This window comes from Festucalex cinctus, chromosome 20, assembly GCF_051991245.1.
Source record: "Festucalex cinctus isolate MCC-2025b chromosome 20, RoL_Fcin_1.0, whole genome shotgun sequence".
In the NCBI taxonomy this organism is placed as follows: Eukaryota; Metazoa; Chordata; class Actinopteri; order Syngnathiformes; family Syngnathidae; genus Festucalex; species Festucalex cinctus.
Window position 1 is genome coordinate 12,794,429 of NC_135430.1, and position 22,933 is coordinate 12,817,361.

Below are 22,933 nucleotides of genomic sequence, written 5' to 3' on the forward strand. Positions count from 1 at the left end.
CGCAGCCGCTCAGCGACAGGTGGCGCAGGCTGCCCGACGCTTGCGACAGGAGGCGGCGCATGGAGGGCAGCGAGTCGGCGTCGAGACGGTTCTCGCTCAGGTCCAGCTGCTGCAGGGAGGAGGCGTGCGGGCTGCGCGACAGGTAGGACAGATCGGCCGAGCTCAGGCTCAAGTAAGGCACCTCCAGCACCTCCAGGGGCTGACACAGGGAACTGCAACAGGGACAGGACATTGAAAAGTATTACAACACTGCATTTCTTCAAATAATTACCTCCATTGTAATGGATGCCATGCCTCAACAACTAACAAAAACAAAAAACAGGACATTCACAGACGGTTACTATTGTTCCTCAAATAGGGACCTCGTTATTGGACTAGGGCTGCTTGATTATGGGAAAAATAATAATCCCGATTATTTTGGCAATAATTGAAATCACGAATAACTTCTTCTTCTTTTTTTGTACAAAATAAAATGGCAAAGACCCATAACCCATTAAAAAATAAATAAATAGAAACGCTATAATTATGTAAACTCTTTTTGGACGAAATAGAATTTATAATGCATGTGCTTGTGCATAGCGCAGCAGGATGATTTTTTTGTATAAAACAAACAAAAAAAAAACTACGCGTAAAAAAAAAAAAAATTAAGATATAAAATTCTTTGAAACGCCAATTATGCAAGTTTATTTTGGATACAACAAAAATCATTATTTATTTTAAAATTAAAATAGGTGCAAATGCATATATTTAGACAACTCAAAAATTAGTATCACTTTTTTTTTTTTTTTTTTTTTTACAAAACAAAAAAACATTTAAAAATATTAATACCATTTTTTGAAGATAAAAAAAAACAAAAACCACTATAATTATGTGAGTTCCTTTTGGACTAAACATAATTTATTATATATATTTAGAATAAAATGTATTTATTTGCTTATTTATGTTGGCAAAAACTAAGTTGGAATGCAGCTTGTGCATTGTGCAGCAGGATGTTATTTATTTATTTATTTATTTATGGTACCAAAAAAAAAACACTAAACGGAAAAAACAGAAAAAATGCTAAAACACATAAAATTCTTTGAACCACTAATTATGCTAGTTTTTTTTGGATACAACAAAATTTATTATTTTAAAATTAAAATAAGGTGCAAATGCATACATTTAGACAACTCAAAAATTAGTATCAATAATCTTTTTTTACAACACAAGAACATTTAAAAATATTAAGACCAATTTTTGAGAAAAAAAAAAAACAACAAAAACAAAACACTAATTATGTGAGTTCCTTTTGGACAAAACAGAATTTATTAAATTAGTTTTTTTTTTAAAATTTAACAAAAGGTGCAAATGTATACATTTAAAAAAAACAAAAATTTGTATTAACTTTTTTTTTTTTTTTTTAAGAATTACGCTGATTTTGTAATTATGAAGTGTAATAACTGAAATTTTAATTGAATTTTGATTAATTGCACAGCCTTATCTTGAGCAAATCTCATCATACCTGAGCAGCACACGAAGTTGTCCTGGCAATCGCAGCGCCGTGAGACTGAGACGTCGCAGTCCCCGCAGCTGCGCCAGACCCTGGGAGAGGTCTCTGAGCGCCTCCTCCTGCCCCGGCTGGTCCCGGCGAAGGTCCAAGTTGCAGTAGTGCAGGCAGAGAGCGCTCAAGTTGGGGAAGGCGGCGAGCCGAGGCAGCAGCTGAGCCAGGCCCGCTACGCCCAGGTTGCTGTAGCGCACGTCCACGCCCAGCAGGCCCCGGTGTGGCAGGAAGTCCAGTAAGGTCCCGATGCTGGGCACGGAAACCTCCTCCACGTGTAGGTATCGGCACTGCAGCTCCAGGGGCCCCGCCCCGCTCAGGGCCACGCAAACACGCTCCCAAGAGCGGGCGTTGACAAAAATGTCCGCCCTAACCTGCAACGGCGCGCGACTTTCCTTCCCATCTCCTTCCGTTCCTGAACTTTCTCGCCTCTTCTCCGTCTCCGTCCTCCTCCTTACCCCCTTCATCAAATCCACTTCCCCTAAAACCCCCGTGGACCCCTCCCTGTGGTCGCTCTTGTTGCCAGTTGCCTCCTTGACTCTCTTTCGCTGGCCCCGCTCTCGTTTTACGCCCTTGTCTCGCTCCAGAGCGCAGACCCTCTTCCTTTCTCCGGCTCGGGCCTGGACTACCATGGTGCACAGCGCTATGGTCAGGGACCAGCCCCCTATCGAGTCCACCGTCTGACCTTCATCCCCTTGCAGCCCGCAGAGGTCCAGGACTCGCAGAGCACATCTAGTTGCAAAAAAACAAATGGAACTTACAAAAAACGTTGACTAATTACTTTAAAACATAAATAAAAAATTGTTTGTATAATTTTACCACCTTCATCTTTCCAAAATGTGTCATACGTATGACGGATGGATGGACATGATATTGTATAACACTAAACACACAATTAAAACCGTTGTTCTTTTTCGTAAACTTGACGTTTAAAAACGAATTCCGTGCTGGTTACAGCACCGCCACCTGGCGGTCGGGAGGGACGAAATAGAATCCACTTTTTAAAATGTTAATAAAAATGTTGTTGTTCATTATGAAAGAAAACGTTTAATAGTTACGTAAATGTATCCATTCCCCAAACCAATTACCCCTCCCTTTCAAATTATTTTAAATATTACATCACACACTTTATGCAGCGCATAACAGTCGATAACCAACCTGTGATCGGAGAGTCCCCGAACGACGGCGAGCAACAGAGCCTGCACACAGATCCGACTCGGAGGCCGCTGCCCTCGTTTCCTGCACCCGCCGACGCGAAGCCGTCGCTCGGGCCACTTCTGCACCAGCTCCCCGACCGCCAGCGGTCTGCATCCGTCGAACGAGGCCTCCAGTAGCGGGCCGTACAGCTCGCGCGGCACCCAGCGCAGCCAGAGGGGCGACGAGCTGTGGTTGCTCACAACCTCCTTCGCGCACAAGCTCAACAGGGAAAGCGGCATCATTGGTAAGGCATTAGACATTGACAAAAATGTTTTTAAATGTCAGATTATTAACAGCACGTTAACAAGTACGATAGAGAAGCTAATCTTTGATCCTTCATGTAAGCGACCGAGTGAGGAAGCTTTTCTTTTTTTTTTCCTGCAGCATCTGTTTACACTGTCGCATTCTTGTGACGTATGCGCCAGACGTAACGTCAAACAGCGGATTGGCCTGTTTCTCGTTGTGTCTTTTGTTTTTATTCAACCTTGATACGATTGATAATTTTATAATATTGAAATTTCCCACCGTTGTTTCAATTGGTGAGCAATAGTTTAAAAGGAATTTTGGAAAAACAACAGTTTTACTACCGGTTGTACAATTTTTGCCTATACAGTTCTAGACAGGGACACGCCCCTCGCCCACTCCTTTACCTAAAAGTACATCTTAATTGATGAGGGCTCCAGGTGGGGGAGTGGAACCGTCACTTACCTTCGGTGCCGGTTGGCGTGGGTTCGCTCCTCAGCCTGGGAGACCCATGTGGCTGACATGAAGTGAGCTTGTGTGTGAATGAGTGAGTTAAAAAAACAAAACAAAAACATCTTAATTGATGACCAGTCGCTGTCATGGCCGCCCAGTTTAAGCCACGACACATTAAAGGATACCACAGTAAAACTATTCTTTGACCGCCAGCCACTTGAGAGACGAGTTTATTTGCTGCCAGAGGCGAGGTGAAAGGGGTACACGCGTCTTCCTGCTACACCGCACAACCTGGCAAGTAGGCTATGTGTTTGTTTGTTTGTTTGTTTGTTTATTTCCACAATACATTCGAATACAGTCAAGAACCTAGTGATACAATTATTTACTGTGGTAAATGGACACCCTCAGAAGCTCATAGCTTATACAATGGGGTCCAACAACCCACCACCACATAAATTACATTGCAAACACATGTAGGTTAATATCGCATATTTCCTACTTGTAAATAAAAGATATACCCATCATATTTACAAGAAAAGAATAATACCAAAATAATCTATTGACAGATGTGAAAAACTATATTCATGTTACATGTATAATTTCAAACGAGAAACTAAACAGAAACTAGGCCACAAAATCATTACCGGTAGATGCATATCTCATAAATAAATTATGTTTCAGTTTTCTTTTAAATATGGGAAAAAAAGAAGAATGTTTGATATCATTGTCCAGGTCATTCCACATTTGTGGACCTTTATAACATACACTAAAACGAGTACAGGTTAGTTTTCTGTATTTCCCTTTTAACAGCAATCTATATCTGGTATTTTGAGTATGAGATGAAAAGAATAAAGGAACAAGTTCACACCAACGGCCATTTAGTTTATGAACCACCTTATACATAATACATAGATTATAAAAAAGATTGTATTCAGGAAGCTTCAGCAGACCATATCCATGGAAGAGAGCATCTGTAGGAGAATTATATTTAGACCAGGATATTGTTCTTATGGCTTTTTTTTGCAGAATAAGTAATTTGGCAGTAAATGTAGGGTAAGTATTATTCCAGATAATATTGCAATAGGTCAAATGAGGTTCGAACAATGACTGATACAAACATAGCAATGCCTCTAATGGGAGACATTGTCTTAATCTAAAAAATAAACCACCAAGTTTCGCTAATTTTTTTTAAAATTTATGGATTGATCAATATAAATTTCTAAAAATTAGGTGAACTCGACTTTCTTAATAATGTGAGTAATAATGTGAGACTGAGTGGAAACTTGAAATTATCTTACGTTGATGAAACTGTGTGAAAACCCTTGTATGGGCTAGACTATTACTTGACTGAATTGCAATTGGAATGGTTCAATGACAATATAAAATGTTTAATGGCACTCTGAATTTACGCTGTCCAAAGCAGAATTTAATTTGACCTTCAAGAAACATGTTGGACACTTTGTTATTGTGTGGTTGGCTACTTCCTAAAAGTAATTTTTTTCATTGGCAACAGAAAGTATTTCCAGTGACGCTTTGATTTTACTCACATATGCATATTTCATTTATTCTTAAATAACAGACGTTGATGAAACTTCCCAGATAAGCCTAATGTCCTAAAAGTGCAATGGCTGGACGATGACACAAATGATTTTTCATCTTCCTCCGAAACGAAATGTAAAGTCTTCATATTTGAAATAAAAAAATAAAAATAAAAAAAAAATCTGAAATGCAGGTTTTGATCAATTCTCAATGAGATCCAAGCTGTTCTAATCAAGTTTTCTACTACATCCTAAAAAGTATGAAAAGGGAACGTAACGACGTTAAATTACCACGAGAGGGCAGCAAAGTCTTAAGCTTTATACGTTTATGTCGTGGGCTGTGGTGGCTGGGGAACTTTTTCCTATCGGGTCATTTAAGTTGTTTGTTTGTTTTTTCTCCTTAGACCAAATCCAACTTTAACTAGGCAAATAATACAGATTTAGTCTGCAAATTTAACACATGAAAAAATATTAATTTCCTGTATTGCCCTATTTTACTTTATTTTATTATTATTATTATTTTGCTTCTGGAATGTCTTCTTAATCCTTTTGTCTGTTTTTCCATTTTTTTGTCTGTCTTCTGCATTTTTTTCTGTTTTTGTTCAAATTTTATTCTTAATACTATGACTGTTGGTGGGGATAAAATACTATTTTAATGTCTTAATATTACAACTTTAAAATTGAGAAAATATAAATCCAAGTTTAATCTCCAATAGTGCATTTTCCCCTTCCCTTTTTTTAAATTTGAAAATACAACTTTAAATTTGCACTATTACACCTTATTTATTCTTAGATAGAAAAACTGTAGGCTTGTTACTAATAACATTGCAATATTGTTATTTTCTCTGTGACTTGTGTTTGGAACAAACAAACAAAAACAAAAAAATGCACTAACTAAAGACACCTTTCTCTATTTTCAGCTGTTCAAGTGAAATCTTTTGTGGCCTATGAATACCTATTATAGTAGTTGCATTTGTAGCCTAAAAAGTCACATTTACACTATAGTTGTGGGATTTCACCCATCACAAATATGGATCAATACTTTGCCTCGAATCAACCAAGCAAGCATATTGAGTAAGTGCCATAAAAGCCATTTATGACTCTTTACGACAGGCCGAGCTCACAGTCTCACTGAGTCATTTGTAAAAAAAAAATCATGTAGTGGACGTCCGTGATGTCGTCGTGGGAATTTCAGCGACTGTTGCTGCTTTCTTTGACTTTGTCATTCTTCGCTGACGTTTGTTTGAGTTTGGACTTGTTGACCTGCGTTAATGGCGAACATGTACCAGAGGATGGCTTGTGCGACTTCACGGACGACTGCGGTGACGGTGGCGACGAGAGACACTGTAAGAGAGTAGAACGCGCGATACTGAATACAATGTATGTGTCTGTATTTACAGGAAAGGAACCACATTTGTTACTTGAGTCAAAATATATCCCACACCTTTACTAAAAAATAATGTAAATATAATGGGGTTAAACATTAGCTTTATGAATGATGCATCCAACACTAAAGATTGAAGGGAGAAAAAGAGGCAAACTCTGGAAGACACCAGTAGGAACAACAAAATCTTTTTCTGTTCTGCAGGTTCCAACTATAAAAGATGTGACTTTGACGAAGGCTTCTGTGACCTGATCCAACCGTCGCAAGCATTTTCTCAATGGACCAGAACGACCGCGGTTGCGCCCATCCAGCGGGACCACACCGGCAAGCAATCAGGTTCGAGACCTCGTTTTATAGACATGAAATAAACCGGAATGTGTTTGATTCACATTTTCAATTCTTCAGGGTATTTCCTGTCACTTGTGCCTCAAAGAGGAAACGCGACCACTGCGCAGCTAATGAGTCCGCTGTTTGGACCTGCTGACACCTGTCAGGTAACAACAAGCATAACATCTGTGACTTCACATCTGTAAAATATATATTTTTTTAATAGATAAAAATCAGTTCAGTTGTACAGGTCACATTAATGGTGGAAAAAGTGTTGAAATAATTTATTTTATTCTAATTTTTTTTATTGTCACAAAAAAAGAGGCATTTGATCAGGGATATGTAGACTATTTTTTAATGTTTTTATTTCATTGAGTAATCATTATTAGCTATAAGCTAATGCTGTGAGCTAGCATTCATCTGTGCATCTCACAAAGCAAAATGCAGCTCTGCTTACCTTTTAACTTTGATCTGAGAGCAGCGACCCCTTGAAAGTGTCTCTGGATCTTCACCCAGCCTAGCTCATAATGTCATGGGTGGAGAAATTCATTGTGGGCGAATAATATTAATAACTAATTTGTCCTTATTAGATGAGCTTCTACTACTACATCTCGGCCCAACACGGAGCTCTTCAGGTTCTGATGGAGACTGGTCCGCTGGGTCGGAGCACTGCGCTCTGGAAGCAGTCCACTCCAGCGGAAGCGTGGCAGCGGGCTGTCGTACGCCTTTCCAGCAACAATACTTTTCAGGTGCTTACATTCTTCTTCTTGTTCGTATTATTACAAATGGACTTATTTTGTATAATAGTGTTGAGAGGTATTTATTATATTTTTTGTCCTAATACTTGTGTAGCCCAAAAACATATAACTCAACAATAGATGTTTTGATGTTTGGATTTTTTGGTACACATATAACATATTTTTTAAATAAAGTAAATTGATTTTGTTTTTAACTCTTTGACTGCCAAAAACGTTTAATGACGTATGCTAAAATCCTAATGAATGCCGCCATAAACGTTAATTGACGTTTACTAAGTTTTTTTTTTTTTTTTTCTCAATGGGCAGTGCAATGTCTTGTGCAGCACTGCCTGCTCAATGGGTTGTGGAATCAAAAACACCCACTAACTATGGCCAGAAGATGGCAGCATTGTATCTCTTTTCAATCGGCTCACGGTATATGAAATTACAATGAAACATGACTGATATGATGAAATTGAACGTTTTCAAGGATGACGTGAATGATCAAAGCCTTTGCCACATTAAATCTAATTCACAGAGCGTCAAATAAACAAAAAAAGTAGTGTCTAAGTCACTGTTGTGCAAAAAATGTATCTTTTTCAATGTCACTCAAATTGCCTATTTTCCAATGGTGATTACTAAAGAACAGAATAAGGTAGAAATAGACTTTTTATTTATTTATTTTTTTATGTTTATGTAGTCGTAGCGCACAATATTTTGTTTTCCTTGAAAGATGAGTGAAAATGCTTGGAATCGGCTGGCACTGTTGGGGTTGTTTTTGGGATAATATTTGGCAGTCAAAGAGTTAATAGTTGAGAAATAAATATGATAAAATTAAATAAAAGTTACATTCTGTAAAAATAAGAAAAAGAACTTGAAAAACGAAGAAAAATACATGAAAAACAATGTGAGCATGAAAATGCAGTAATTTAAAAAAAATATAAGATGAGTCCAGTTTCCCCTCCCCCACGACGACGTACCATAAATGACGGGTAATAAAAATCCAGAGTTACAGATTAAGCTGCTCTGTGGACTTTGTCACTATGTTACGCTGAGCAAACCTCATGGAATGAAGAAGAAAAAAAAGAACAACTGTTTAATTTTGGCAAATAGAAACAAATGAATCAAAAGAAAAATCCAAATTAATATTGAACTGAAAATTGAAACACAAATGTGGGTGTTTGTGTTGTGTCCACCAGGTGGTAATTCAAGGGACTCTAACAGCAGAAAGTGATGCATCAGAGGTGCTGGCCATCGATGACGTTTCTTTTAGTCCCCGTTGTGTGTCAGGTACTATTTTAAAAAACATTTGCATTACTCACACCTATAAAAACATTTGAACATGTTTTAGTTCCTAGTGCTCCCCCACCTACCAGCGCTTGCCCCCCATCCTGGTTCGCTTGTGAGGGCGGTGGGCCGTGCATAGAAGATGACAAAGTGTGCGACTTCACCCGGCAGTGTCCCCATGGCGACGACGAAAACAACTGCCGTAAGCGCTCTGGTTCAAATGTACATAATAATAAATAGACAGCGTGTTATTTCAATACATTCAACTTGCATTTTTTTATGTCAGAATCCGGTGCACATTTTTTTCAGTTACACTAAATTATATGAAAAAAATAACTTTTTAATAATGGGGGAGAAATGAGGCTTAAACAAAGCTGAATAAATGATAGTAAAATGTCAGTGAGATTAAGAAATGAACATTAAATAACATTGAAAAACAAATAAAAAAAATTAAAATACAGGAAAAAAATTCAATTAATAAACGTTTATAAAAATAAGTTGAGTTAATTCAATATTTTTTAATATTGTAAGGCACTGTGACGTTGCGCATAAAAGCTACTGGTAAATAAAAACTGTAACTAAATACATTTATTAAATGGCACATTTACCATAAAAACAACTGACAAGAATGGCTTTGAAAATATAAAATAAATAAATGAATTAATGAAATAATTTATTATAAATACACATTTGCAGTTAAATATAAAATGTTATGTTTAAAAATAATTGTAATTAGCTCTAGACTCAATAATAATAATAATAATAATAATAATAATGAAATGAAAGTAATTTTGAAAGAATGTTTTTTAAATTGCTAAAAAGTACAGTAGAAAAACAAGTAATATAATGAAAACAAAACGCAAGTCAATAGTATAATTAAACAATTCCAGTCAAATAATTATTTCAGTTTTTTTTTTTTTTAAACCATAATGTAAAACACTTTGAGTAATCTTTGTATTAAATCCAATTTCCATTAGAAAGCAATTTAATATAGCTTGGAATTGTCAAAATGAAAAAAAACAAAAAAAAGCTACATACAAAATTATAGGGATACTTCACTTATTTAGCCCATGATAGCAATAAAAACTTAATATTTTGTCTATAATTAATTTGATGCTTTCATTATTTTTCACGTACAATTAGTACCTTTAAAAACACATTTTGCAACTTGCTGTCGAGTGAAAATGACATCACAAGGGCTCAGGTAACCAATCACAGCCCACCTATTTTCTAGGTTTGGTCATGTGACATTCACAAGCGGAGCTTGTGCAAAATTGTTGCAAAACATTGCAAACTGTGTTTTTAAAGGTACTAATTGTACATGAAAAATAATGAAAATATCAAATTTATTATAGGTAAAATATTAATGTTTGACTGCCAAAAATGGCTAAATAAGTAAAGTATCCCTTTAAATAAAACAACATTGTGTATATTACTGTACTCGTGTTTGATTAATTTTGCCGGATCAATATGTCTTTATTCAGCTTCGGAGTGCGACTTTGAGAGCGGCTCGTGCGGCTGGTACGAACTCACCCTTGGCGACGGTTTCGACTGGGTCAGGGGCTCGTCCGACGACGTACCGCCGGAGTATTACGGTCGGCCCCCGCCTCCGGACCACTCCAACAACAGCACAGCGGGTATGAGCATATCCATGAATACGAAATATTCCTCCATCTGTTGTTTTGGTCCCCGTGTGCTCTGTTTTCCGACGACTGAGTGAAGTGTGCGTTTTGGTCCCATGAGGTTGTTGAGTGGCAAGCTTGCAAGACATGACACATTTCCTGAGGGGAACATCTACTCGCCTATAATGAAATATGATGTGCACACAGATGTGAAGTTCTCAGTAACAATCAAACACATTGTGTTGCTTAAATAGGCCAAGTCGAAGAACAGAGCCTTGAGGAACACCACAAATGATATTCATGGGTTTGTTTGGATTGTGGCTCCATGACAGGACACTTTATGTTCATATTGAAGAACAGCAGCAGTCTTTACCCGAGGGCGGTTCTCAGAGGACCCTGGTTCCAGGAGTCGGCCTCCGGGTGCACCATGACCTTTTGGTAAGTCAATGCTTCTCAAATAGTGGGGTGGGCCCCCCCAGGGCCAAGGGGGGCGCGTTTGACCTCGGGAACATGTTTTTAAAAAAAAATGTTTTTATTTTTTTAATGTCTTAGAATAAAGTGCAATTGCACCTCCACTACATTAGGGGGCAGTGGCGCTCGCATTGGCAGAGTGTGCGCAGGGAGCGTTCGCTCGATGGTGTAGGGATTTTGTTTGCACTGAGCAGGCAGGAGATATTTTCGTCTTCCTGGGGGGGCGGGGGGGGGGGCATGACAGAATATCATTGAGAAGCACTGTGGTAAGTCAAACCGAGAGATTCTCTTTTGCCATATTGCCATATTTCATCCCATTTCTCCCCCAATCCAGGCATTACAACTCTGGCATATCAGTGGGCGCCGCCGACATGTACCTCCGCATCCGAGGCGTCCAAAACAACACCATCATATGGAGGACCTTGCACGACCAGGGACGCCGCTGGAACCGGGTCAGCGTGCAGCTGGGTCGCATCACGCGGCCCTTCCAGATCGCGTTGGCTAAAATCAGCCTGGGCGTGTTCGACGGCATCTCCGCGCTGGACGACGTGTCCTTCCACAACTGCTCCATGCCGCCCGCCGCCGCCGAGTGCCCGCCGCTCACGCATTTCCACTGCGCCCGCACCAGGGCGTGCGTGGAGCGGCTGCTGCTCTGCGACTTGGTGGACGACTGCGGGGATGGTTCCGATGAAGAGGGATGCTGTGAGTGGCGTTTTTGAAAAGATTTGGGAAATCGGCCATTTTTGTCCAAAGCAGCTGTTTTGGGGTCATTTTGGCCATTTCAGGGGCCCTTCAAAAAATTGACTACTGACTTATTTACCAAATAAAGTTCAGTAGGTAATAAAATTTTACATCTGTTCTAAATGTACAATAACTTTCCACCCCTAGGTTTTCATACCCAACAAAAGTGAAAAAAAAGTGAAACTAATATAAATATGGCTTTATATTTTAGTCATTGATACAGTAATTTCATAACAATTAATAAAATTGAGTTTAAAAAAAAAAAAGTACTATACTATAAAAAACGAGTGTGATATTTATTTGTGCTGAGGTCATTTTTCTGCCACTAGATGGCATAATTGCATTTGTAAGACATTGGTGACAGCTCAGTGCATTTTTCTTTTCATATTAAGAGCTATCAAATCTTTAACATGAAGTAACTGTGTACGTTTTTAAAATTGTAAAATACAACTTGACCCCAGTCTCCACAAATATATGCATTATTATTAAATTATTACTGTTAAATTTTGACGTGGATGTGTCTGCTGTTTTGCGACTGGAATTCCCCCAGCACAGGCTTTCCATTAATTGCACATCAAAAATTTTTGTGGCATTAAAGGAACTTTTAATTAACTAAAATTTTTACACCTCTCTAAGTCACATTTTTGTTCTTGGCCCTTTTCACAGTTAACTCATGAATAATCACAAACTTTATATCTGTTCTAAATGTACAATAACTTGTTTTTTTTCTAAATTTTCATACCCAACAAAAGTGGAAAAATGTTAAACTAATAGAAATATGGCTGCATCTTTTAGTTATTGATACCTTAATTTCATAATAATTCATAAAACTGAGTTAAAATAAAAAAGATTTACGTAAAAAAAAAAGTTTGATATTGATTTGTATTGAGATAATTTTTTCTGCCACTAGATGGCATAATTGTATTTGTAAGATGTTGGTGACAGCTCAATGCATTTTTCTTTTCATATTAAGAGCTATCTAATCTTGAACAAGAAGTAACGTGAAATTCTGTACATTTTGATGCGTTTTTATTTTTTTTTTTTCATTTATTTATTTTTTTTTTTTTTAACGGAGCAAATGAGTTAACTCACTAATTTTGACACCCGTATTAATTGAGTTACATTTTTGTTCTCATCCCTTTTCACAGCCCCCGAGCTGCAGTGCAACTTCGAGCAGGGCCTGTGCAGCTGGAAACAGGAGCGGAACGGCGCCGGCGACGTTTTCGACTGGACCCGCACCCGAGGCCCCACCCCCTCCTTCAACACGGGGCCCTGGAAGGACCACACGCTGGGCACCAGCTACGGCCACTACCTGTACATGGAGTCGTCCGTCCCCCAGGAGTTCAAGGACACGGCGGTGCTGCTGAGCCGGGCCTTCCAGCCCACCCACCGGCGCGGCGAGGACCCCTTCGACTCGCGTCACCCGTGCGTCTTACGCTTCCACTACCACATGTTCGGCTCGCACGTCTTCTGCCTCGCCGTCTATCTCAGGACCACGTCGACGGGGCGAGGCCAGTTGCTGTGGGTCGGATACGGAGACCAAGGAAATATTTGGCACAGAAAGACTCTTTACCTCACCAGCGCTCGACCATTCCAGGTTAGAGTCCTCCTGTGAATTTTGTTAGAGAAGTTGCACAAATAGTTTATAAAAGATTCAATTAGGTTCACCTGTGAAGTGCATTCTAGGTTCATCCTGAAGTTTCACCCAACACAGAAAGTGGCCCTGCCGAGTTCCATTACTAATCTCTATTTAACAACCTCAACATCGATCTCTCCAAGATGGATGTTGAACTTGTGATGCCATAATTCATGAGCAAATATAACCTGACAGGCACTTAAAGAATTCTCCTCCATCAGGGTTAGTTTTATTGATAACAGGAAGCCCTTTTATGAGATGAACTAACTTCATGGCCCACGCATACCACACTGATGTATTTGCATTTACATGGTCGGACATTGAACAGAAATAGGTGGTTTACTATTACTATTATACCATGCATGAATCATTCCAAATCTTTTCAATGCCCTACACCTATTAAAAATAACCTATTAAAACCTATTAAATATTTAATGCTTCTCAAACCCACATGCAAACCCACTTGAAGATAAAGCAGACAAATTCATGAAAAATTGAAGCACCAAAAATATTTTATTTACAGTTCAAAACTAAAAATAAACATATTGTTGCTTAAATCTGGTTAAAATGAGTTAGCAAAAAAATAAAGTGAATCAAATAGCGATTATACTAGATTAACTCATTTGCTCCCAAAAAACGTAGAAATATGTTCTATTTTAAATGGTTTAAGTCCCAAAGACGTATTTATATGGTTTTATGTTTTGTTTTTTTTGGTTTTTTTATGCTCGAGCATTTCTATTAAAAAATATGAATATTTAATGCTTCTCAAACCCACATGCAAAACGTATCTCACCTGAAGATAAAGCAGACAAATTCACGAGAAATTCAAGCACCAAAAATATTTATTTACAGTTCAAAAATTAAAAAATACACATATTTTTGCTTAAATCTGGTAATAATAGGTTATCTAAAAATAAAATAAATTAAATAGAGATTAGATTAACTAATTTGCTCCCCCCTCAAAAAAACGTACAAATACGTTCTATTTTAAATTATTTAAGTCCCAAAGACGTATTTATATTTTTTTTTATTTTTTATTTTTATCTTACAACACAGAGAAGGCTTTGATGCATCCTCTGAACTGCAGAGAATGGTTGAAAAAAATGGTAATTATTACAAAAACAGCCAGCAGGTGGCAGCACAGTATAAGAGATGAACCAGAGCCATAATGCAACAAGGTCTTTTTGACCGTGTTTTCACCAGAAATGTGACTTGATGAAACTTGGCGACAATCTAATGCTAATTGATACAAAACGGAAACAGATAGAAGCATACTTCTTTTTTTTTTTTTTTTTTCCTGATGAAAGATGAGACTCCAATCTTTCACATTGTTTCCCATATCTTAAACAAATTGTGTTTATGTCCCACGTGGTTAGATTGTAATCGAAGGTACAGTCGGAGATGATTTCAACGGGGACATCGCCATCGACGACCTCTCTTTCCTGGGCTGCATCCTGCATGAAGGTGCGTCGTGAGGTCATGGTATGTTTTCCAGTTGAGCATTTAAAGATGTGTGTCATTTGCTGACGAAGGTGAGCTCCCCAAGGCGAACACCACGGAACCCACCGTGACCACGCCGGCCCCCTCCGTTCAGCCCCACCGTTGCCCTCAAGGGGAGTTTGCATGCGGTTCGCTTGGGGAGTGTGTCGCTCGTGACAAAGTGTGCGACTTCAGGCGGGACTGCTCGGATGGCTCAGATGAAAGCGACTGTGGTAAATACGAGCAATGACAACACCTTTTTATAAACATAAACAATGTATGTCATCTAATCCTATGGAGCCCCTAAAGTGACATTGGAGGAGAAAAAAAAAAAAAAAAAATATATATATATATATATATATATATATATATATATATATATATATATATATATATATATATATATTAGGGGTGTTAAAAAAATCGATTCGGCGATATATCGCGATACTACATCGCGCGATTCTCGAATCGATTAAAAAAAATCTTTTTTTTTTTTTTTTTTTTTTTTTTTTTTAAAAGCGCTCAGAATTGTTCATTCAGTAGTCTTACCGATTCAACGTCTTATCATCATTGCCTTTTTTGTGTGTGTGTGTGTGTGTGTGTGTGGGGGTGTGTGTGTGTGTGTGTGTGTGTGAATCGATTTTTAAACTTCCATTTTTAATGGAAAAATATCCAACAAAACGTCTGACTTCGGGTTAGGATTCACACCTTGAGCATGGAAGAATGTTATATGAACGGAACATTAAGCCTTAATATTTTATTTTAATGCTGTTCAAACATGAAACAGATTACAACCTCTATAAGACTGAAATTTCAGATAAATAAATAATACATTTTCATATAAATCTTACACTCTACAAGCTTACTGATTAGTATTTTCTAAATTTGAATGAAAAAAATCGCAACAATCGACTTATAAATTCGTATCGGGATTAATCGGTATCGAATCGAATCGTGACCTGTGAATCGTGATACGAATCGAATCGTCAGGTACTAGGCAATTCACACCCCTAATATATATATATATATATATATATATATATATATATATATATATATATATATATATATATATATTATACGTAAGAAACTTTCTCGTCTGGACAAGAAACATATTTAATTTTTTTTTTCTCCCATGTCACTTTAGGGGCTCCATATAATCCTAATCCCAACTCCCTTGTTTTTTTCATGTAGTGTCTGAGCGGTGTGATTTTGAAGGTGGTAAAACATGCGGTTGGGTGACTATTGAACCGCCCACGGTCTCTATGCACGCATTCCGCTGGTCACCTGACCAAGGGGAGAGCATTCATGCCGGAGAGCAGTATCATCGCCCTGTCACCGACCACACACTGTGAGTAACGGAAAAAAGTATTGTTGTTGTACTTTTGTTACGTCTACCTCGCCTATTTAATTACCCGCTATTCACCACTTATCAGTCTGAAAATGGAAAGCAAATAGCAGCCAAGAACATTCCACAGCATCTGGGCTCGCCAAAATTAAAAAGGAAACAAGCTAAAAAAATCTTCATCGTGAAATATAAGACAAATCAGTACAGAACCATCATGATAGGAATCCCACATGGAAGTGTCTTAGGCCCTATTCGTTTTGATTGTACGTTACTGTCCTGCCATTGATCTCCAGATGTACGAAACAATGGCGTCCACTCTGGTTCACACTCAGCGGTGGAACATGTTACGTGTTTGTTTGTTTCCAGGTGAGTTTTGATTGGTCGATCCTGAGTCAAGGTTGCTTCCTGGTTGACTACATTCCACGAAGAAAAAAACTGGGCACAAAATGAAAGGGGACTTAATTATTTACTGTGTGGTTCTAAAATGAAGCTAATTGCAATTTTCTATTGTTGTTTTTATTCATGCATACTTCCTTGTTTGTCAATCAAGTCGATTGTTGGCGGACTTCATTCAATTGAAGAAGACTTGCCTTGTTCTGTTGGATCTTACTACAGAGTCCGATGCGGTGCAACACAGTATTTTGTGAGCTCGTTTGCCACGCAAGTGGACATTAGTAGCGATCTGGACTGATTAAGATTCTATTTGGCTGAGTTTGTGCTTGCCTTGGTTACTCTGAGTCCCGCTTTATCATATGGTGTTCCGCAGGGTTCTATTTTAGGGCTCCTCCTGTTTACCTTGTGATTCTATCTTAACTTGAGAAAATATGGTATTTCCTTTCACTGCTATGTGGATCACAATCCCACTGGGCAAAAAAAAAAAAAAAAAAAAAAAAAAAAACAACACTTTTTAATTAATTCCACTTCCATAGGTATTAATTTTTGTTTCTTTATTGCATAGCTGAATTTTGCAGTGGTTTTCTTGCAGTGCAGAAGCATACTGATTTTGCCATGAGCCTGGAGGGTAGGTGGTGGAGTGGAGTTTTTTTTTTTTTTTTTTTTTTAAGCCAGAACAGTACATTTTCAACTTTTAAGTACAACACATTTGCAATTCAAACATTTATTAGCAATATTTAACAATCAGATGCTGCAAAATCAAGGGGAAGTCAACCATAAACATTTCTTGATAATAATATGTTATATGTGACCTCGCTAGTCTAAACATGACATTCTAATTAATATTACATTGGCGGAATATGAATTATGAAGCTAAATCCAGCCTCTTTTTTTTTTTTAATCCATCTCAGGGGGGGCGGCCATTGTGCCACTTGTAGTCGACTGACGGTAACATCATAGTTGCTTAGGGCTCAGGCAATGGCCACTCGCAGCTTACCTGTTTTCTGAAGCTGAACTGTGATTGGTTGTTATCTGAGACCTGAGCAACTGTGATGTCGTTTTCACTTGACAGCAAGTGTCAAAATGGCCGCCTTCTGATGTTGATAAAATCTACTGGGTTTTGCTGCTTATCTCATACTCCACTAATGCAATATTAACCATGAAACCATATTTAGACTAGTGGGGCTGCAGAGACATATTGTCAAGCGTTTTCAGAATCGGAATTGGAATCAGAAGCCAAAAAGTGGTATCGTAACAACACGACTTAGAAGTAGTACAACTTGAGTATGATCGAATGGGGGAGTTGCCTCAGGGGGTTTCGGTGCCCAAAATGATTTCGGTAGCTGAGGAGGTTTCGGTAACTGAGGAGATTTCGGTGCCTGAATGGGTTTCGGTAACTGAGGAGATTTCGGTAACTGAGGAGATTTCGGTGCCTGAATGGGTTTCGGTAACTGAGGAGATTTCGGTAACTGAGGAGATTTCGGTGCCTGAATGGGTTTCGGTAACTGAGGAGATTTCGGTAACTGAGGAGATTTCGGTAACTGAGGAGATTTCGGTAACTGAGGAGATTTCGGTAACTGAGGAGATTTCGGTGCCTGAGGAGATTTCGGTAACTGAGGAGATTTCGGTGCCTGAGGAGATTTCGGTAACTGAGGAGATTTCGGTGCCTGAATGGGTTTCGGTAACTGAGGAGATTTCGGTAACTGAGGAGATTTCGGTGCCTGAATGGGTTTCGGTAACTGAGGAGATTTCGGTAACTGAGGAGATTTCGGTGCCTGAATGGGTTTCGGTAACTGAGGAGATTTCGGTAACTGAGGAGATTTCGGTGCCTGAATGGGTTTCAGTCACTGAGGGAGTTTCGGTGCCTGAAGGGGTTTCGGTAGCTGAGGTGGTGGTTGTGTCATCCTCGGCAGTGGCCTGGAAGAGTCGTCTACCACCGATGCTGTGTCCTTGACTTCCCCCAGCAAGGGTTCCTTAATCAGTGGAGGAGTTTGATGAGATATATCATGACAAAAAAAATCTTAGTTACTGTAATATTTGCTTCAGATTATTTACCAAGTAGAAGTGCACAAATCAAAGCTTTGATCATCATTATGATGCCCTCAAATGTGTTAATTTCCTGGAAAAAAAAAAACAGAAAAAAAACATTCTATAGTGAAATGCAGCTTTAAATAGTTCCTCTCATGTCAAAAGCTACTCAGTTTGGGAAGTGATAAAAAGGGTCACAATGGATTATTATTATTATTATTATTATTATTGTTATTATTGTTATTAGGGCCTGAGCAGCGACCGCTGTTAGGTCCCTATTGTTCCTGAAGGAATTCTTCTTCTTCTTCTTATTATTATTATTATTATTCTTTTTCTTTGTTATTATTCTTCTCCGCAAACAATTGCATTTTTGAGACACTAAACGTGAACGAAAATTCACCAAACTTTACACACACATCGGGCCTGGCGAAAAATTTGATATTTTAAAGTTGCAACTTGCCATATATGATAACTGAAAAATGGTAGTTATTATTATTATTATTATTATGTAGAAAGTACTCACCACGCTCAATCAAGTCTGCTGTCAAGAATCTGAGTGGAGCTCAAATGGACTCTGCATTTTACAATTTATATTGCACAGCACAGCAGTCGTATCATAATCGTCATAAAAGAATAAACTTTTGTCCAATTACTGCTGAGGCGTCGCCTTAATTATTCAATTGCCACTTATAATAATTATCATGCATTACATTCATATGGCAGTTCTTTTGCTTTTGCAACACCCAAAGCGCTCACTTAATCACACGGTCACACTCTAGTGGTGGTGGCAAACCAGCAAGGTAAGTAGCTCCAGCTGCCCTGGGGAAGGCTGACAAGAGGCGTGGCCACCAGCATGCCAGTCCAACCACAACCAATTAAACAATCGTCCCAGCCATACCCCAGTGGAGGACGACTTGCCCTACCTACTTGAGCTACGGCCGCCTCAAACGTTTCTTGCCAATTTGGAGACAAGTTAATGTTTTTTTTTTCCATTTGTAATTGATAAGTTGAGTGGCTTACATGCTCAAGCAATACAACTTGAGTATGATCAAATGCGGAGATTTAGACTCTTCAAATCTTATGAGATTGTTTATCTGTTAACAAACCCGACGTGTGTTTGGTGCGCGCAGATAGTCACAACATAGCACACAAAGAATTTGCTGCCATCCAAAATCTCGTTCTCCATGGCAGAAATGTGGACTTTATCGTATAAGCTCAAAATGAGGTCTCAAATTAGGCTACCGTATTTTCCGCACTATAAGGCGCACCTAAAAGCCTTCAAATTTTTCAAAAGCTGACCATGCGCCTTATAATCCAGTGCGCCTTATATATGGATCAATACTGAGCCGCAACAGGTCTCGCTGTCAAGACGCTATCGGTGACACTGCACGATGCGCAGAAGATCCTGCCATCTTGGATCGCTAGCTAATACTAATACTTTACCTCAGAGAAAATAATAAAACAGATGTTTATTCATTTTGGGAGTGAATGGAGTTGTCAGAAAGCTGGTTTGTAATCTCATTAATAAAGTTTGACTGACCTATCTGACTGTTTTGTTGACGTTCCCTTTAGCGCAGCACCATCTAATGGATGCATAACGTAACCCCAGCCTCTACTGTAGCGCATTTATATATGGAAAAAGTTTTAAAATATGTCATTCATTGAAGGTGCACCTTATAATGCGGTGCGCCTTATAGTGCGGAAAATATGGTACTTGCAGACGCTGTCACAACGTGCGTTTCCATTACCCTCGGTTTTGCGCAAAAAAGGGGCATTAGTAGTCATGTGACACCCGCCCAGTCACGGAGGTAAGGAATGTAACACGTTGTTAGCTAATGTGTATTTTATTTTTATTTTTTTATTTGCAATGGCCTAATATTTGTTTTGAGAATTATTAATTTTGGAATTTTATTTTTAGTTTTACATGCAGAAGTGTTTTGTAACACTCTACTGCACGTCGTGAGCGCAAAAGAGAGAGAGGTGTAACCGAGCGAGCCTCCTTGAAGAAGCCGAAGGAGACGAGAGCTTGAAATCCTGTTCTGCTATGTCGGGTATTTCAGAGAGGACGCCAGAATACATCAGAAACGTTTAACTATTTGTAACCCGCCTTTTACCCAGCCTCTGGGAACAAACACTCGCTTTCTTCTCGGAACTGCTTCGTCGACTGCCGAGACACACGCACAACAACACCAACACTAAATGCCCGAAACCGTCCGATGAGGGGAGAGTGTTTTTAAAGTGATATAACTACACCAGGCATGTCTATCGTAAACATATTGAGTGTCTCCTACAGAACGAGGTCCCGCGAAACGCTCTTCAATGGAAACGCCGACAATTCGAAATTGTACTTTATCGAAATAGTACAATATCGCTTTTATTATTGCGAAAAAGGGTAATGGAAACACACCTACTTTCTCTTTCAGGTAATTGCTTATTTGTTCACAGGTGTGTTTTTGATTGATTGGTCCTGAGTCAGGTTACTTCCTGGTTGACTACATTCCATGAGGGAAAAAAAAACTGGGCACAGAATGAAATTAGACTTACTGAGTGGTTCAAACGTGTTAATGGTTCAACTTTTATTTTTTTAAGCTAATACAGTACGTTTCAGGGCAGTTCAATTGTGTTTTTTTAAGTACAGTATTTGCACGTAATCATTTGGAAATGTTTGTTTTCAAACGCTTGTTCAGCAATATTTCAACAAATTCTTGCACAATGGCATATTTTTATAAGCATTACAAACAAATCATAATCGATTGAGGTTGTGGTCGTGCCTTGAGTCCCCATGATTTGGAGTCGTCGTCTAAATATTTGCTTCAGAGGATTTACCAAGAAGTAGAAATACACAAAGCAAAATTTTGATCATCATTATGACGCATCTTCGTGCTCTGATGTCACGAAGCAAATCCGGGAAACAAAAGATGCTTTGATATATACATAATTGTGAAATCTAATGTAAAAGCCTGAAGTCAGTTCTCAGATTAAGCTAGTTGCGGAAGCTATATTAGAACCTTTTGGTTTTAGGTCATGGTGGGTTTGCAGGTGTGTTTATTTTTATTCATGCTTGCTTATTGTACCTCTGTCAATTCGCTTCTGAAGTTTGAATTTTATTGAACATGTAACATAACATATAAACATAAACAAATAGCAAGTAAAAATTAAGAGAAAGAAAAAGAAAAAAAAACATAACAATCATTAAAAATGGTTTACATGCCAAAAAGGAGTTGGAAGAAGTTATCTAATCCTACCCCTTATTCTTCACTTCCTCTTTCAACACAAAATTAACATCACAATAAAAGAAAACCGTGCAATTCTACTCATGTGGACAACCCCACTTCAACACACGCACAATTGCCAACAGCGCAGGTGCATGAACCCGCTAGGCGCACACCGTAACAATACATCATTGTACTCGCACATTCAACCCTCATCACCCTCACAATGCAATCAAAAGAACATTTCATTTCATTCCTGCAAGTGTACCGGTTCATGTCTGATCCAAATAATACTCTTGAAAAAAATTTTAAACTCAACGATTGACTTGCATCTTTTCAGGTCATTACCAAAACTATTCCACAAATGAACACTTCTTACAGAAACACACCTTTGCTGAATATTTGTTCTTGTTTTTTTTTATTTTTTATAGACACTTATCTCATAAGGACTGTTTCTAATTTCAAATAGCTTCTGAATACTGTGGCAGAGTAGATTGTTGTTAACTTTATACATTATTTGTGCTATTTTAAACTCAACTAAGTCATAAAATTTCATTGCGTTTAATTTAATAAATAGTGAATGTGTTGGTTCTCTATATTTTGAGCGATTAATAATTCTTATGGCTCGTTTTTGCAACGAGTTAGTATATGTGTTATATGCATTTCCCCAGATTTACACACAATAAGTCAAATATGGTAATAATAATGAACAATATAATGTGTATAATGATTTCATATTCAGAACACCCTTAGTTTTGTAGAGTATCCCGATGATTTTTGACATTTTCCTTTTGACATTTTCTATGTGTAAATTCCAACATAATTTATCATCTATAACTACTCCAAGAAATTTATTTTCATACACCCTTTCTATTTCAATTGAATTCACCAGAATTTTGACTTGATGAGTGATTTGACTAGTACTAAAAACTATAAACTTTGTTTTAGTTCGATTTAATGATAATTTGTTCATGTTTTATTGTATTCAATTTGTACTCCACAGTAGTCAGAAGCTGCTTCAAGTTTACTCCTGAACAGTAAAGAGTTGTGTCATCAGCAAATAATGCACTTTTGAATATTTTTGAGACACAACAGATATCATCTATGTACAGTATAAATAATTTAGGGCCTAGAACAGACCCTTGGGGAACTCCATGAGTAATCTTCAAGTGAGTTGAATTTATGTTGTTAAACTGCACATACTGATATCTATTACACAAATAACTTTTTATCCATTTATATGTTAAACCTCTTATACCGTATTTCTCGAATTTACTCATTAATATAGAATGGTCTATCG

General features: G+C 38.1%; 2 protein-coding genes across 2 annotated transcripts in view; one reads left to right on the forward strand and one right to left on the reverse strand.

Annotated features, from left to right (window-relative positions):
- The first annotated feature begins 2,167 nt into the window (after positions 1-2,167).
- malrd1 (MAM and LDL receptor class A domain containing 1) overlaps positions 2,168-22,933 on the forward strand; it is a 48,988-nt gene continuing 28,222 nt past the window's right edge. Inside the window, exons 1-14 of the mRNA XM_077509711.1 lie at positions 2,168-2,215; positions 2,708-2,978; positions 6,557-6,688; positions 6,758-6,846; positions 7,270-7,428; positions 8,616-8,706; positions 8,768-8,905; positions 10,188-10,340; positions 10,658-10,763; positions 11,131-11,498; positions 12,686-13,134; positions 14,550-14,637; positions 14,706-14,885; positions 15,847-16,003. Coding sequence (XP_077365837.1) covers positions 2,168-2,215; positions 2,708-2,978; positions 6,557-6,688; positions 6,758-6,846; positions 7,270-7,428; positions 8,616-8,706; positions 8,768-8,905; positions 10,188-10,340; positions 10,658-10,763; positions 11,131-11,498; positions 12,686-13,134; positions 14,550-14,637; positions 14,706-14,885; positions 15,847-16,003 — 2,429 coding nt within the window. The remainder of the gene's footprint in view (positions 2,216-2,707; positions 2,979-6,556; positions 6,689-6,757; positions 6,847-7,269; positions 7,429-8,615; positions 8,707-8,767; positions 8,906-10,187; positions 10,341-10,657; positions 10,764-11,130; positions 11,499-12,685; positions 13,135-14,549; positions 14,638-14,705; positions 14,886-15,846; positions 16,004-22,933) is intronic.
- Positions 17,072-19,201, reverse strand: LOC144009143 (uncharacterized). Its single transcript, XM_077508690.1, has 3 exons — positions 18,945-19,201; positions 18,449-18,512; positions 17,072-18,366 (listed from the first exon to the last, which is right to left on the reverse strand). Exons 2-3 carry the CDS (start codon positions 18,483-18,485, stop codon positions 17,702-17,704), a joined length of 702 nt encoding a protein of 233 aa, XP_077364816.1. The 5' UTR covers positions 18,486-18,512; positions 18,945-19,201; the 3' UTR covers positions 17,072-17,701.